The following is a 15,448-nucleotide window of genomic DNA, read 5'->3' as shown; positions in this document are numbered from 1 at the left end:
GCCGAGAAGGGTGCAATCTAGGTGGCTCTCCTGAGCTGCTTAGAATAAAAGTTTAAGTTAGGTTTTTTATTTTCAGTGAGTCCTGCTGGCAACAGGCTCACTGCTACGAGGGACTTAGGGGAGAGAAGAAAACTCACCTGCGTGCAGGATGGATTTGCTTCTTAGGCTACTGGACACCATTAGCTCCAGAGGGAGTCGGAACACAGGTCTCACCCTGGGGTTCGTCCCGGAGCCGTGCCGCCGACCCCCCTTGCAGATGCCGAAGTTAAAGAGGTCCAGAGGTCCAGAAACAGGCGGCAGAAGACTTTCAGTCTTCATAAGGTAGCGCACAGCACTGCAGCTGTGCGCCATTGTTGTCAGCACACTTCATACCAGCGGTCACTGAGGGTGCAGGGCGCTGGGGGGGGCGCCCTGGGCAGCAATGTATTATACCTTTTTTATGGCTAAAATACATCACATATAGCCCTTGAGGCTATATGGATGTATTTAACCCCTGCCAGATCTCACAAACTCCGGGAGAAGAGCCCGCCGTTTTAGGGGGCGGGGCCTATTCTCCTCAGCACACGGCGCCATTTTCCTGCTCAGCTCTGCTGTGAGGAAGGCTCCCAGGCTCTCCCCTGCACTGCACTACAGAAACAGGGTTAAAACAGAGAGGGGGGGCACACATTTGGCGATATGATTACATATGTGAAAATGCTATAAGGGAAAACACTTGTATAAGGGGTTGTCCCTGTATAATTATAGCGTTTTTGGTGTGTGCTGGCAAACTCTCCCTCTGTCTCCCCAAAGGGCTAGTGGGGTCCTGTCCTCTATCAGAGCATTCCCTGTGTGTGTGCTGTGTGTCGGTACGTGTGTGTCGACATGTAGGAGGACGATGTTGGTGAGGAGGCGGAGCAAATTGCCTGTATTGGTGATGTCACTCTCTAGGGAGTCGACACCGGAATGGATGGCTTATTTAGGAATTACGTGATAATGTCAACACGATGCAAGGTCGGTTGACGACATGAGACGGCCGGCAAACAAATTAGTACCTGTCCAGGCGTCTCAGACACCGTCAGGGGCTTGTAAAAACGCCCATTTACCTCAGTTGGTCGACACAGACACAGACACGGACACTGACTTCAGTGTCGACGGTGAAGAAACAAACTTATTTTCCTTTAGGGCCACACGTTACATGTTAAGGGCAATGAAGGAGGTGTTATATATTTCTGATACTACAAGTACCACAAATAAGGGTATTATGTAGGGTGGGAATAATCTACTTGTAGTTTTTCCTGAATCAGATAAATTAAAGTGTGTGATGATACGTGGGTTTCCTCCGATAGAAAATTATTGGAGGTATACCCTTTCCCGCCAGAAGTGAGGGCGAGTTGGGAAACACACCTTAGGGTGGATAAGGCGCTCACACGCTTATAAAAACAAGTGGCGTTACCGTCTCCAGATACGGCCGCCCTCAAGGAGCCAGCTGATAGGAAGCTGAAAAATATCCTAAAAAGTATATACACACATACTGGTGTTATACTACGACCAGCAATCGCCTCAGCCTGGATGTGCAGCGCTGGGGGGGCTTGGTCGGATTTCCTGACTGAAAATATTGATACCCTTGACAGGAACAATATTTTATTGACTATAGAGGCATTCTGGCATCAAGAGTAGATGTGATGTCCATATCTGCCAGACGATGTTTATAGAGACAGTGGTCAGGTGTTGCAGATTCCAGACGGCACATGGAAGTATTGCCGTATAAAGGGGCGGTCCATCGGACCTGGTGGCCATGGCAACAGCTGGAAAATCCACTTTTGTTACCCCAAGTCACATCTCAGCAGAAAAGGACACAGTCTTTTCAGTCTCAGTCCTTTCGTACCCATAAAGGCAGGCGGGCAAAAGGCCAGTCATATCTGCCCAGGGTTAGAGGAAAGGGAAGAAGACTGCAGCAGGCAGCCCATTCCCAGGAACAGAAGTCCTCCACAGCTTCTGCCAAGTCCGCAGCATGACGCTGGGGCCATACAAGCGGACTCAGGTGCGGTGGGGGGTCATCTCAAGAGTTTCAGCACGCAGTGGGCTCACTCGCAAGTGGACTCCTGGATCCTACACGTAGTATCCCAGGTGTACATTGGAAATTCGAGACGTCTTCCCCTCACAAGTTCCTGAAGTCTGCTTTACCAACGTCTCCCTCCGACAGGGAGGCAGTATTGGGAAAAAATTCACAGGCAGGTGATAATCAAAGTACCCCTCCTACAACAAGGGAAGGGGTATTATTCCACACTATATTGTGGTACTGAAGCCAAACGGCTCGGTGAGATCTAAAAGATTTGAACAATTACATACAAGGGTTCAAATCAAGATGGAGTCACTCAGAGCAGTGATAGCGAACCAGGACGATATGGTGTCACTGGATATCAGGGACGCTTACCTACATGTCCAAATTTTGCCCTTCTCACCAAGGGTATCTCAGGTTCGTGGTACAGAACTGTCACTATCAGTTCAGACGCTGCCGTTTGGATTGTCCACGGCACCCCGGGTCTTTACCATGGTAATGGCCGAAAGGATGATTCTTCCTAAAAGAAATATGGACGCTTTCCTGATAAGGGCAAGGTCCAGAGAACAGTTGGCGGTCGGAGTAGCACTATCTCAAGTAGTTCTACGACAGCATGAGTGGATTCTAAATATTCCAAAATCGCAGCTTTTTCCGACGACACGTCTAATGTTCCTAGGAATGATTCTGGACACAGTCCAGAAAAGGATGTTTTCTCCCGGAGAAGAAGGCCAGGGAGTTATCCGAGCTAGTCAGGAACCTCCTAAAACCAGGAAAAGTATCAGTGCATCATTGCACAAGGGTCCTGTGAAAAATGGTGGTTTCTTACAAAGCGATCCCATTCGGTAGATTTCACGCAAGAACCTTTCAGTGGAATCTGCTGGGAAAATGGTCCGGATCGCATCTTCAGATGCATCAGCGGATAACCCTGTCTCCAAGGACAAGGGTGTTTTCTTCTGCGGTGGCTGCAGAGTGCTCATCTATGAAAGGGCCGCAGATTCAACATTCAGGACTGGGTCCTGGTGACCACGGATGCCAGCCTGAGTGGCTGGGGAGCAGTCACACAAGGAAAAAAATTCCAGGGAGTGTGATCAAGTCTGGAGACTTCTCTCCACATAAATATACTGGAGCTAAGGGCAATTTACAAGGCTCTAAGCTTAGCAAGACCTCTGCTTCAAGGTCAGCCGGTATTGATCCAGTGGGACAACATCACGGCAGTCGCCCACGTAAACAGACAGGGCGGCACATGAAGCAGGAGGGAAATGGCAGAAACTGCAAGGATTCTTCGCTGGGCGAAAAATCATGTGATAACACTCTCAGCAGTGTTAATTCCGGGAGTGGAAAACTGGGAAGCAGACTTCCTCAGCAGGCATAACCTCCACCCGGGAGAGTGGGGACTTCAGCGGGAAGTCTTCCACATGATTGTAAACCGTTGGGAAAAACCAAAGGTGGACATGATGGCGTCCCGCCTGAACAAAAAACTAGACAGATATTGCGCCAGGTCAAGGGACCCTCAGGCAATAGCGGTGGACGCTCTGGTAACACTGTGGGTGTACCAGTCAGGGTATGTGTTCCCTCCTATGCATCTCATACCAAAAGTACTGAGAATCATAAGAAGGAGATGAGTAAGAACGATACTCGTGGTTCCGGATGGGTCAAGAAGGACTTGGTACCCGGAACTTCAAGAGATGCTCACGGAAGAACCGTGGCCTTCTACCTTTAAGAGAGGACCTGCTCCAGCAGGGGCCTTGTCTGTTCCAAGACTTACCGCGGCTGCGTTTGACGGCATGGCAGTTGAACGCCGGATCCTGAAAGGGCATTCCAGATGAAGTCATCCCTACCCTGGTCGAAGCCAGGAAGGATGTAACCGCAAAACATTTTCACCGCATTTGGCGAAAATATGTTGCGTGGTGTGAGGCAAAGAAGGTCCCTACAGAGGAATTCCAACTGGGTCGTTTCCTACATTTCCTGAAAACAGGACTGTCTATGGGCCTAAAATTAGGGTCCATTAAGGTTCAAATTTCGACCCTGTCGAATTTCTTCCAGAAAGAACTGGCTTCAGTGCCTGAAGTTCAGACGTTTGTAAAAGGGGTACTGCATATACAGCCTCCTTTTGTGCCCCCAGTGGCACCTTGGGATCTCAATGTTGTTTTGAGTTTCCTAAAGTCACATTGGTTTGATCCACTCACCACTGTGGAATTAAAATATTTCACATGGAAGGTGAAGATTCTATTAGCCCTGGCTTCAGCCAGGCATGTGTCAGAATGGGCGGCTTTATCATATAAAAGCCCTTACTTAATTTTCATTCTGACAGGGCAGAATTGAGGACTCGTCCTCAATTTCTCCTTAAGGTGTTTTCTGTTTTTCACATGAACCAACCTATTGTGGTACCTGCGGCTACTAGGGACTTGGAGGACTCCAAGTTACTTGACGTTGTCAGGGCCCTGAAAATATATGTTTCCAGGACGACTGGAGTCAGAAAATCTGACTCGCTGTTTAGCCTGTATGCACCCAACAAGATGGGTGTTCCTGCTTCTAAGCAGACGATTGCTCGCTGGATTTGTAGTACAATTCAGCTTGCACATTCTGTGGCAGGCTTGCCACAGCCAAAATCAGTAAAAGCCCATTCCACAAGGAAGTGGGCTCATCTTGGGCGGCTGCCCGAGGGGTCTCGGCTTTACAACTTTGCCGAGCTGCTACTTGGTCAGGGGCACACCCTGACTGAGGAGGACCTGGAGTTCTCTCATTCGGTGCTGCAGAGTCATCCGCACTCTCCCGCCCGTTTGGGAGCTTTGGTATAATCCCCATGGTCCTGACGGAGTCCCCAGCATCCACTTAGGACGTTAGAGAAAATAAGAATTTACTTACCGATAATTCTATTTCTCGTAGTCCGTAGTGGATGCTGGGCGCCCATCCCAAGTGCGGATTGTCTGCAATACTTGTACATAGTTATTGTTACAAAAATCGGGTTATTCTTGTTGTGAGCCATCTTTTCAGAGGCTCCTTCGTTGTTATCATACTGTTAACTGGGTTCAGATCACAGGTTGTACGGTGTGATTGGTGTGGCTGGTATGAGTCTTACCCGGGATTCAATATCCTTCCTTATTATGCACGCTCGTCCGGGCACAGTATCCTAACTGAGGCTTGGAGGAGGGTCATAGGGGGAGGAGCCAGTGCACACCACCTGATCCTAAAGCTTTTATTATTGTGCCCTGTCTCCTGCGGAGCCGCTAAACCCCATGGTCCTGACGGAGTCCCCAGCATCCACTACGGACTACGAGAAATAGAATTATCGGTAAGTAAATTCTTATTTTCTCCACTCTTTATATGGTTGGATACATTTCCCGCTTAGACATTGCTTTCGGTCCTGTGTCTCCCTCTCTGATGCATCTTCTGTATTCTCCTAATGAAGTATCAGTCTAATCTACAATACACAAGTTATACCACTGTAGCTTTAAACGTCTAATCCAGATTGCTGCATTCACCGCAGCGATAAATTGATGGTTTCATTTCTATCCCTTAAGAGAGAGCACCGCCCAAAACACATCTAATTAAGTAAAGGTCTTGCAGATCTTTCAGTCCAGCGTTTCCCGGGAAACTGATAATGGTGTTTCACTTCCAAGGCGTTTAGCTGCAGGGGCCAGCATGGCACATATATACAGTAGTATGAGGGCAGCTGGGAGATGCAGTGCTACCTGCAGTGACAGTCCGCCTGCTCTCCTGTTTTCCTTCCTATTTTTGTTCATGCTGTAACTTTAATGCCTGTGAAAAAGATATTGGGCTGCCACATCATATGTAATATTTTAGCATAACTGGTGAATACGTCATACGTGCCATAGTTCTGAGCAAATGCAACAGATCTTTATTATTTGTTCTTTTTGCTTTGATACCTTTAAGTCTAGGGTTGTAATGAGGGGTGGAATATATTGGGTGTGCGGTTCGGTTTTCCTGAAATGCGAACACACCTGAACTTAGGGTTTCAGAGTCAAATCAAGTCCCAGGTCGGAATCACTTTGGAGTCCTGGTTTGGGTTTGTTGTCTGTTCGGAACTCAGATTTAAACTGAATTCAGGTTTTATCGATTAGCACCTTTTTTTGTGTGATTTTGATCTATTTAGCACTATTTATAGATTTTAAAGGAGTCAAAAACCGAACCAAAAACCTTATCCAAACCAAAAACACTTGAGGGTGGTTTTACCAAAACACATTGATGAATTAGAACCAAAACACGGGAGTCCGTGCAAATCTCTACTTTTATTAAGAATATTCAGGGTTTTATTTACGAAGTGTTGGGTTGTATACTGTACATTGTTACTGTAGTAAAAGCATTGCCTTTTGAGTATCGGTCATAAACACGCTCAGAAGCTTCATAAAAAACCTCTTTGAATCAAAATTTAAGCCAACAACTCAATACAGGTTGAGTCTCCCTTATCCAAAATGCTTGGGACCAGAGGTATTTTGGATATGGGATTTTTCCGTATTTTGGAATAATTGCATACCATAATGAGATATCATGGTGATGGGACCTACGTATAAGCACAGAATGCATTTATGTTACATATACACCTTATACACACAGCCTGAAGGTAATTTTAGCCAATATTTTTTATAACTTTGTGCATTAAACAAAGTGTGTCTACATTCACACAATTCATTTATGTTTCATATACACCTTATACACACAGCCTGAAGGTCATTTAATACAATATTTTTAATAACTTTGTGTATTAAACAAAGTTTGTGTACATTGAGCCATCAAAAAACAAAGGTTTCACTATCTCACTCAAAAAAAGTCAGTATTTCGGAATATTCCGTATTTCGGAATATTTGGATATGGGATACTCAACCTGTATAAGTGTTTTTGTTTGTTTAAATTGCATAAGAACGAAGTACGTTGGAAGTGTACATATGGTAGTCCTTTTTTATCATATGTTCTTCAGCTGAGCATTTTCACTCTGGATTAAAAAAGTTTTGGCTCCTAGACTCAATCTTACTGGCCTATTTATCAAGCAGACTTTTCATAAAATGTACTCTCTGCATAACTATACAGGGTGGTAAACGCTATTCAAAATGTTGGTACATAATATAAAAGTGCCTGGAATACAGTTTATTTTCAATTGGTTTTGAATATGATATCGTCATTTCTTGGCGTACAGCAGCCTTCAGTTCATTAACGGATCTTGGTCGATGCTTGCAGACCTCAGCTGTCAGATGGCCCGTTGGCTTTGTAGAAGCTTTTCATTAAGCAGATGAGGATTGTTTTCTGCTCAGTAACGAAAATTCCGCGTGTTAACGTAGCCAGACAAATAAAAGTGAGCTTCCTCAAGAAATTCCAGCTATAACCCCGGGAATTACCTGCCGAGTGAGGGATATGGTCATTCGATCAACCACACTTAGGTCGACATGGAAAAAGGTCGACATGCATTTTTCACATTTAAAAAAAAAAACTTTTTTTGAACTTTTTCATACATTACAATCCACATGGACTATGATTAGGAATAGTAACCTGCGCCGAGCGCAGCGGTAGCGGAGTGAGGCACCTTGCCTGAAGCATGGCGAGTGAAGCGAGCCATGCGAGGGGGACACGGTGCACTAATTTGGGTTCCCTGTCACTTTATGAAGAAAACGACACCAAAAAAGTTTTTTTTAAAAACACACAAAAAAACCATGTCGTCCTTTTCCCATGCTGACCTTGTTCATGTCGACCTAATGCATGTCAACCATTAGTGGTCAACCTAATGACTGTCGAGCTGAGTGTGGTCGACCTAATGACCCATACCCTCGAGTGATGCACAACTGTAGAAATTTACTACAAATGTGTAACATGAATTAAGGCTGCCATCTGCAATAGAAAAAAACTACCTGTGTCTGGCGCTATATTATGAAGTATATATGTATATGTACGAAATTATACCACACACATACCCATATATACAGAACTATATCAATATTCAAAAATATAAAATATATTTTAAACACCAATTGTTCATATTCAAAACCAATTGAAAATAAACTGTATTCTGTGCACATTTAGATTATGTACTGTACTATCATTTTGTAGAGCATTTACCGTGCCTTTTTTAACCTTTAAAATCTGAGAGTTTTCCTTTTTTGCCTCACCCTGTATGTATCACTGCTACGTAAGGATAGCCTAATGCAGGAGATGTCACATAAATCTCCTGCAAAAAGCAACTACTACAGACCAAAGTCCCCCTTATTATCAATGGGGACAACGGTCTGACCCCCATGTACTAAACTCCAAAAAGTGAGGCGCTGGCATTTTTGCATTTTCCAATGTGACAATTTAGGCGCATATTGAATAATGTGATATTCTTGTTATCACTCCTTCTTTACTAATCTTGAATAGCGCTCCAACCAATCAGCTCCTAACTGTCATGTATTTGAAAAATGTTAGGAGATGATTCTCCGTTATTTTAATCAAATGCTGTTGTACACGGCGATGCTTTCACTAAGCGTAAGTAATAAATATGGAGAATTTGAGGCTTTGTGTTTATGATCAGTTTATCATATACATATGTATACAGTCTATTATATGTGTAGAATTTTTACCTGTTCATCCAGTTTATGACTGATAATATTTGAGCAGTTTGAGGAGAGAAAATCATTTTCCTAATTGTGGATCTGTGTTACAGGCCGTCCCCTACTCCCGAGAGTTTAAGCAGAAATATGACTATTTCCGGAAGAAATTGAAGAAACCAGTAAGTAGTTCAATGATTTCTCCATAATCTCTGTGGATTCTAGATGGGTATTGCCTGTCTCCTAGTTTAGGCTTCACTACATAAAAGAGTTGATGATCACTGTGTATCTAATGTAACAGTGTTGAAGGAATGAGGACTCACGACAGACAGGTTCTCGGTGAAGCAGTGTCTTTAATGGCAGCAGGCACTGCACTTTAACATAAGCCTGGACAAACAGGCACTTTAAATAAACAGGTGAAAACAAATGTTCCAGCACTGAAGTGCATAATGGTTAGTGTGCTGCAATGGCATGCAGCCACAATCCGCAATGCTCCTTTGGCACATCTAATAACATCAGTCACTGGCTCTGAGAAGACTCCGGCCTACTTACTGGCTGCTATTCAGCAACAGTTCCCATAGCTCTGGGTGTATGAGAGCTTTAAACCCTTCCTCTCAGTGATGAGTTACAGCTGAACTTGTGCCACCATGAAAACCCAGAGTTCCAAACCTCCCCTACTACTGCAGACTACACAGGTTTTACTTTAGCCTCCCTTGGAGGGAGCTAATTTCACAGGAATGTGGGTAACTCGGGTGAGAGAGAACCTCTCTCACCACACATGATATAGCCGCATATTTATACTGTTATTTTCAGCTGTGTGTAAGGCAACGATTGCATGTAGGTTTATGAACTAGTTTGATGCAGAAAATGAGACTCTATAGTGAGCCCTAGATGTGCGGATCAGGTACGTAGTAAAATTGAGGCGAGGTGTGCAGGAGGATAAACGCCACATTTAGTCAGGCCGCCAAAGCCTACAGTAGCTGCCCCTTGTTTCTGTCTTTTAAATTGCTACTTGTTTCAATTTCTTAATTATATATTATCCATGAAAGTATTGGAATGGTATCTAACGGACATGACAATATGGTGTGTGAAGCCTTTTATGCATATTGGGTCTGATTCTGGTTTGTAAGTAAAGCAACAAAAAAAAGCAATTGGGTAAAACCATGCTGCACTGCAGGTGGGGCAGATGTAACATGTGCAGAGAGAGTTCGATTTGGATGGGTTGTGTTCAAACTGAAATCTAAACTGCTGTGTAAAAATAAAACTACCATTTGTGGGCTACATGCAAAAACAGTGAGTATTTACCCTGCACAGAAAAAAAATATAAATCTATTTACTCCCCTTGCATGGCAGAATGTTTTTTTTCCAGACATAGTTACTTGTTTTTTTGCTTTACTTACAAACATGATTCAGGCACAGTGTACACCTGGAAATGCCCTTCTTCACCAAAGTGCTACATAGATGTGAAAAACTGCTCCCATTAATAATGTTAAAAACAAGATTTCAATTCCACCAGATTTGAGTTGATGCAAAATTACCGAGTGAAAATGTCTCATGCATCCGTAAAAATGTTCCCTTTCTGCCCCTCACCATCTTTATACAATAAACTTCTCCCAGAAAATTAAATCTCATTTGCTGCCCGCTCTTCAGTGCTAATTAGTAGAAACTCTTTTATTCCGCTCAACTCTTCCCTGACATATTTTCAGTGGTTGCAGGGTGTATGGTGCACGTAGGCCCCTGCATCCAAAGGGCCCCCGCACCACACAACCTGGCTGCTCTCAGAGTATACTGTACTTTTCTTGAGCTGGCAAGCGCATCCCTCCTCCTCCTCCACTTGCCACCATTTTCCCAGTGACCGTTTCTGTAAGATAGCGCCATCCAGGGACGGCAAAGACTCTGGCACTATTCCAGAGCATTTGTTTTCTTGTGTGCGCATGCACCATCTTCCCAAATATCACTGTGAAGATGGTACCGCTGAAGAAGGACCTGCTTGCCTGCACAAGGTAAGATGCAGTGGGGATGAAGGGGGGGGGGGGGTTCTGCTCAGAGTACGGGGTCCACTGCACATGGGCTTTAATACGGCCCTGCCGAAACCCCTCTGTTTGTGTAAACTGCTGCTCCCCCACAATAGCGGCCATCTTGCTCACTGAACATGGCGCACATCCATAAATTCGTGCCAAAGCTGCATCTGGGATTTCCAGTAGCCATTTTACTCTTCCTAAATACCTCCCATGTATGTGACCGGTGACCATCAGCGTCCTAAAAACCACAATAATTAAATATATAACTATACTTTCTCATATTAGACTATAAGGATGCAAATACGCTGGCTATACGCTGGCTGGAACCAAATAGGTTTGACTTAATAATATAGCTTCGTAAACATGGGCGACCAAGTGCCTAAACATTATTTGGCATCCGCTTTTAGCCGTTCATTTTCTTTTATTATCTAGATGAAGAGGTTTTCCTTTTATTACTGCTAATGAGTGGACTGTGATAAATGATAATGCAAAACAATTACCATAATTGTTCCGCCAAATCGTAATTATGTTTACAGTCACTAATTACAATAGGACTAATGACACTTTTGTGTTATAGACAGGAAAATGGGGGAATCCTAATAGCAGCTTCCTGTAGGATGTGTTTGAAATTTGATTTCTAAGGGTCACAGGAGCCAACATTTTAAATTGATTGAGGGTGCTCATGTTTTCTCAGCCCCCCTCCACCCTCTGCTACTGGTAGCACCACCATAAGGCTGACAGATTTTTGGGTTTGGTCAAGCACCCATAGTACTGGCTGTCATGATGAGGGGTATATGTTCCTGAACAGTTATTTAAATATATTAGTTGACCCCCTAGCGGGGCGGTTTAGAGAGGTGAGAGCCCCATGTGCATGCTCCATGCGAGCAGTAGACTCGGTCTTCGAGGTGGATATGTGCTAAGCCTCCCAAGAGAGATGAGTACCGGCCAATCAGCTCCCAATTTTCAGTTTGCAGGATGTGTTTGAAAAATGAAAGTTGGAATCTGATTGGTTTGTACTTGATCTCTCTCCAAAGCTTAGTACTGTACATCTACCCAGAATCTACTGCGCATGAACAGGTCTCCAGGAATATGGCGCCCATATCATGTACCTGGTTAATTCTCTACTGCGCAAGTGCAAATCTCAGGGAAAATGGTCACCGTGCCATTTTCCCAGAGATTACTGCTGCTCTGTTGGCAAAAGTAATTCAGTTATTCAAACTGTGTGACAAGCACTTTTATCACTATTCAAAAACTATTAACATCATTTTTGGTTTTAAAACATTCATTATTAGAGAGACCTGTTTCTAGATTTATACGCATTCATTAATAATATTATAATGTAATTGACCTACCCTTTTGTTCCTGTGTCTGTATTTATTTTGTGTACCCGATGTCCCTGGTTTGTGTCTGTCCCAAGCTGCAGAAATTATGGCGTGTTATCAGTCAATGATGATAAATCTAATAACATCTTTCAAGAGTATGATTGTCCAAGCTCGAGAATTTTGACCACCTGCTGCTCAGAAGCAATTGTATCGCTGTTAGGGCACATTGGACAATCAGAAGCAAGCAATCTGTTTCCTTTGTTATACGAAGTTTATCAGATGTGCATTGTGCTGTACAAATTGCTCCAAGAATAGATAATTTGTGAACAGTTATTTTGATTGATTAATTAATGCATAGAATCAGGGCTAGAACCAACCTGTAGTAGAGTAATTGGAGTATTAGCCTATAGAGAGGGACAGAGTTATCTTGTAGCCAGTTAAAACGTTGGCACTTCTAGAACGCTAGTTCCAAGTTATAGCCACCAGAACATGAGAAATCCACTAAGCTATTACCAACTCTAAGCCAATTAGTACATGAAAATGTCCACAGGGTTCGTACCAACCTGTTGTTAAGTGGAACATTAGAACATTCACAGTGTTAGTGCCAACCAGATGATTAGATCATCCACAGGGTTAGTGCCAACATGTAGCCATTCAGAATATTAGAATACTCATAGTGCTAGTGTCAAACTGTTGCCAACTTGAACATTAGAACATCCACAAAGCTAGTGACAACCAGAACATTAACAGGATTAGTGCCAAACAGTAGACAACCAGGACATTAGAACGTCCATAAAGCTAGTACCAACCAGTAGACAGCAAGAACATTAGAACGTCCATAAAGCTAGTGCCAACCAGAACTTTAGCGCATTAGCGAGATTAGTGCCAAACAGTAGACAATCAGACATTAGAACATCCATAAAGCTAGTGCCAATCTGTAGATGACCAGAACGTTCAATGAGCTAGTAGAAGCCTGTAGACAACCAGAATATTAGAACATTGAATATGACTATTGCCAACCATAACATTAAAACTTCATCAGGGCTAGTACCGTACTGCAGCCAAACAGAACATTGGAATGTCTACAGATCTAGTACCAACCTGTAGACTACCAGAAAGTTAGGACATCAATAGGGCTAGTGCCAACCTATAGACAACCACAACATTCAATAAGGCTAGCCCCAACCTTATACCATTAAGACATTAGAACATCCACATGGTGTACCAGCCTACAGACATCCAGAACATTAGAATGTCCTCAAAGCTGGTACCAACCAAAAATTTGCTAGACTGTTAACTATACAAAAATGCATAGGGCCATCTGTATTAGAACAGCTTAAAATATAAGTGTGAAATACAGCTCTGTAATTAAGTTTATATATAACACTTCTGAAAAATGATGTTTAATTCTTGCTTTACTATACCAGCTGGCAAAGGTGGTGGACACGTTCAGCCTTTTACTCATTGACATCGTAGTGGCAGCAGCTGGGCATGCAAGGAGAGGTGGTTTTCAAACAAGTCGTTTGTTGCATTGGAAAATGGGCATCACAACATGTAATTCCCTTCTCAGGCCGACATACCAAACAGGTTTGAGATGAAGCTCCACCGAAACAACATCTTTGAAGAGTCCTACAGGAGGATCATGTCGGTGAAGAGGCCAGATGTCCTGAAAGCCCGTCTGTGGATAGAGTTTGAATCTGAAAAAGGCCTGGATTATGGTGGAGTCGCCAGGGAATGGTTCTTCCTTTTATCCAAAGAAATGTTTAACCCGTACTATGGACTCTTTGAGTACTCCGCTACGTAAGTTTATTAGCCGGCTGAGTAATAGTTAACTAAAATTATTCCCCTCTGCTGACCTTGTTTAACATATATTTTTATTATAATCTTCTATAATCTTCAGTACATGACCTAACATAAAAGCCATCGGGGGGGATTCAGTTGTTGTTTGGGCGGTGATGAGTAATGGGCACCCTTCAGAGTTATTCAATTGTTTCTACCAATAGGTGCAAATGCAATACTTATCACGCTTGAAGCACCCAAAAGCACCAGATTTAGCCGCCTAAACTCATGGTTATTGTGGCCAAGCACGAGTTTGAGCAGCCAAACGACAAACTGTTTACACCCGATGGCAAAACCATCGAATAGCGCCATTACAAATAGTCGCACAAAAAAAACCAATTGAATTCTCCCCACTAAAAGAAAAGATAGTCATTTAAAAATAAAAAACACCAAAAATATACTATGTAACATTAGCATGTTTTTTTTTATTTTATATTCAACGTATCAAGATTTAAGATGTAAGGATAGAATAATCTGTAGCCAATCAGAGAATTAGAGTATTCACTGCAGAAAAAAACTCATTACATTATTTCCATTTCATACTTTCCCTTCCTATTAGCCTTTTATTTCCCTGCTTAATCCCTTAAGGGCCACCTAGAGAGGACCATTCTGGGGAATCCACATATTTGATTGGCTATTCTTAAACGGCCTTTAAAAAAGATGTCTGCCCTCTGAGGAGCACCCGGAGGAAACCCACTCAAGCATGGGGAGAATATACAAACTCCACACAGTTAGGGCGTATATAGCAAATCACAGTCTACAGTAATTTAGGAGCCTAGTATGCAGTAAGTCACTAAACATTATCCATGTATTACTCTCACTGCAGCTGGTGGAGTCTTCAAATGATTGCTTTCATTGTGAGGGTTTTGTCCTAGTTTATATTAATCAGAATAAAACTCTACTATTGTTTGAACTTGAAATATTATGTTGGTCCAGATTATATACAGAACTAATCTCTTATTCTACACACCCGCAGGGACAATTACACACTTCAGATAAACCCCAACTCCGGTCTTTGCAATGAAGATCATCTGTCGTATTTCACGTTCATCGGTCGAATTGCTGGCCTTGCAGTGTTTCATGGGAAATTACTAGATGGTGAGTATATTCTTCACGAGGGTATGTCTCCTGCCCACAATACCCAGCTATATCTGTTCCACATAAGACTATCCTGAAAGTTTACATCAGCGGTATTCAACATGCAGTCCTTCAGCTGCTGTGGTTCCACACATGGTGTGGGCCTCCATAGACCTGAGGGACCCACGTGCATGGCACCGTTATAGATACGGCACTGATAGTCTGAGTTGGACGATTTGCGCATTGGTTTTTTTAAAATGAGGCTTTTAAATGGTACGCGAGACTTGTCACAGGAATGTTAGTAGGGTTACCACCTCATCTCTTTAATTGTTGACACATATGAATTACACAGGTTCTGTGGCTGGCTGACTTCAAGACTCCATTTCACCTGGTTTTAATCAGCCACAGAACCTGTGTAATTAATACGGGTCCAGAATTAAAGGGATGAGGTGGTAACCCTCCATGTTGGTCATTTAGCCATGGCTGCCTGGCTGTCCTGTTTGTTTTTATCTCCACTGTAATGCAGATTGCATTAATCTTCCTACTGTATGTCAGGCCTTTCCTCTGCAATGTTCTACACCCAAGAGCGGTTCCAGAGCGCACACGCAATTTGCATAA

The 15,448-nt window shown here is 43.2% G+C and overlaps 1 protein-coding gene across 15 annotated transcripts in view; it reads left to right on the top strand.

Moving 5' to 3' along the window:
* Window positions 1-15,448, top strand: part of NEDD4L (NEDD4 like E3 ubiquitin protein ligase) — a 642,187-nt gene that overhangs the window by 596,949 nt on the left and 29,790 nt on the right. For all 15 annotated transcript variants that reach the window (XM_063959562.1, XM_063959571.1, XM_063959604.1 and 12 more), the window contains 3 exons: window positions 8,688-8,753; window positions 13,485-13,714; window positions 14,730-14,851. In XM_063959562.1, the coding sequence (XP_063815632.1) occupies window positions 8,688-8,753; window positions 13,485-13,714; window positions 14,730-14,851 (418 nt within the window). The remainder of the gene's footprint in view (window positions 1-8,687; window positions 8,754-13,484; window positions 13,715-14,729; window positions 14,852-15,448) is intronic.

Source organism: Pseudophryne corroboree, chromosome 1, assembly GCF_028390025.1.
Source record: "Pseudophryne corroboree isolate aPseCor3 chromosome 1, aPseCor3.hap2, whole genome shotgun sequence".
Classification (NCBI taxonomy): domain Eukaryota; kingdom Metazoa; phylum Chordata; class Amphibia; order Anura; family Myobatrachidae; genus Pseudophryne; species Pseudophryne corroboree.
This window is presented reverse-complemented; position numbering and strand designations above follow the sequence as displayed.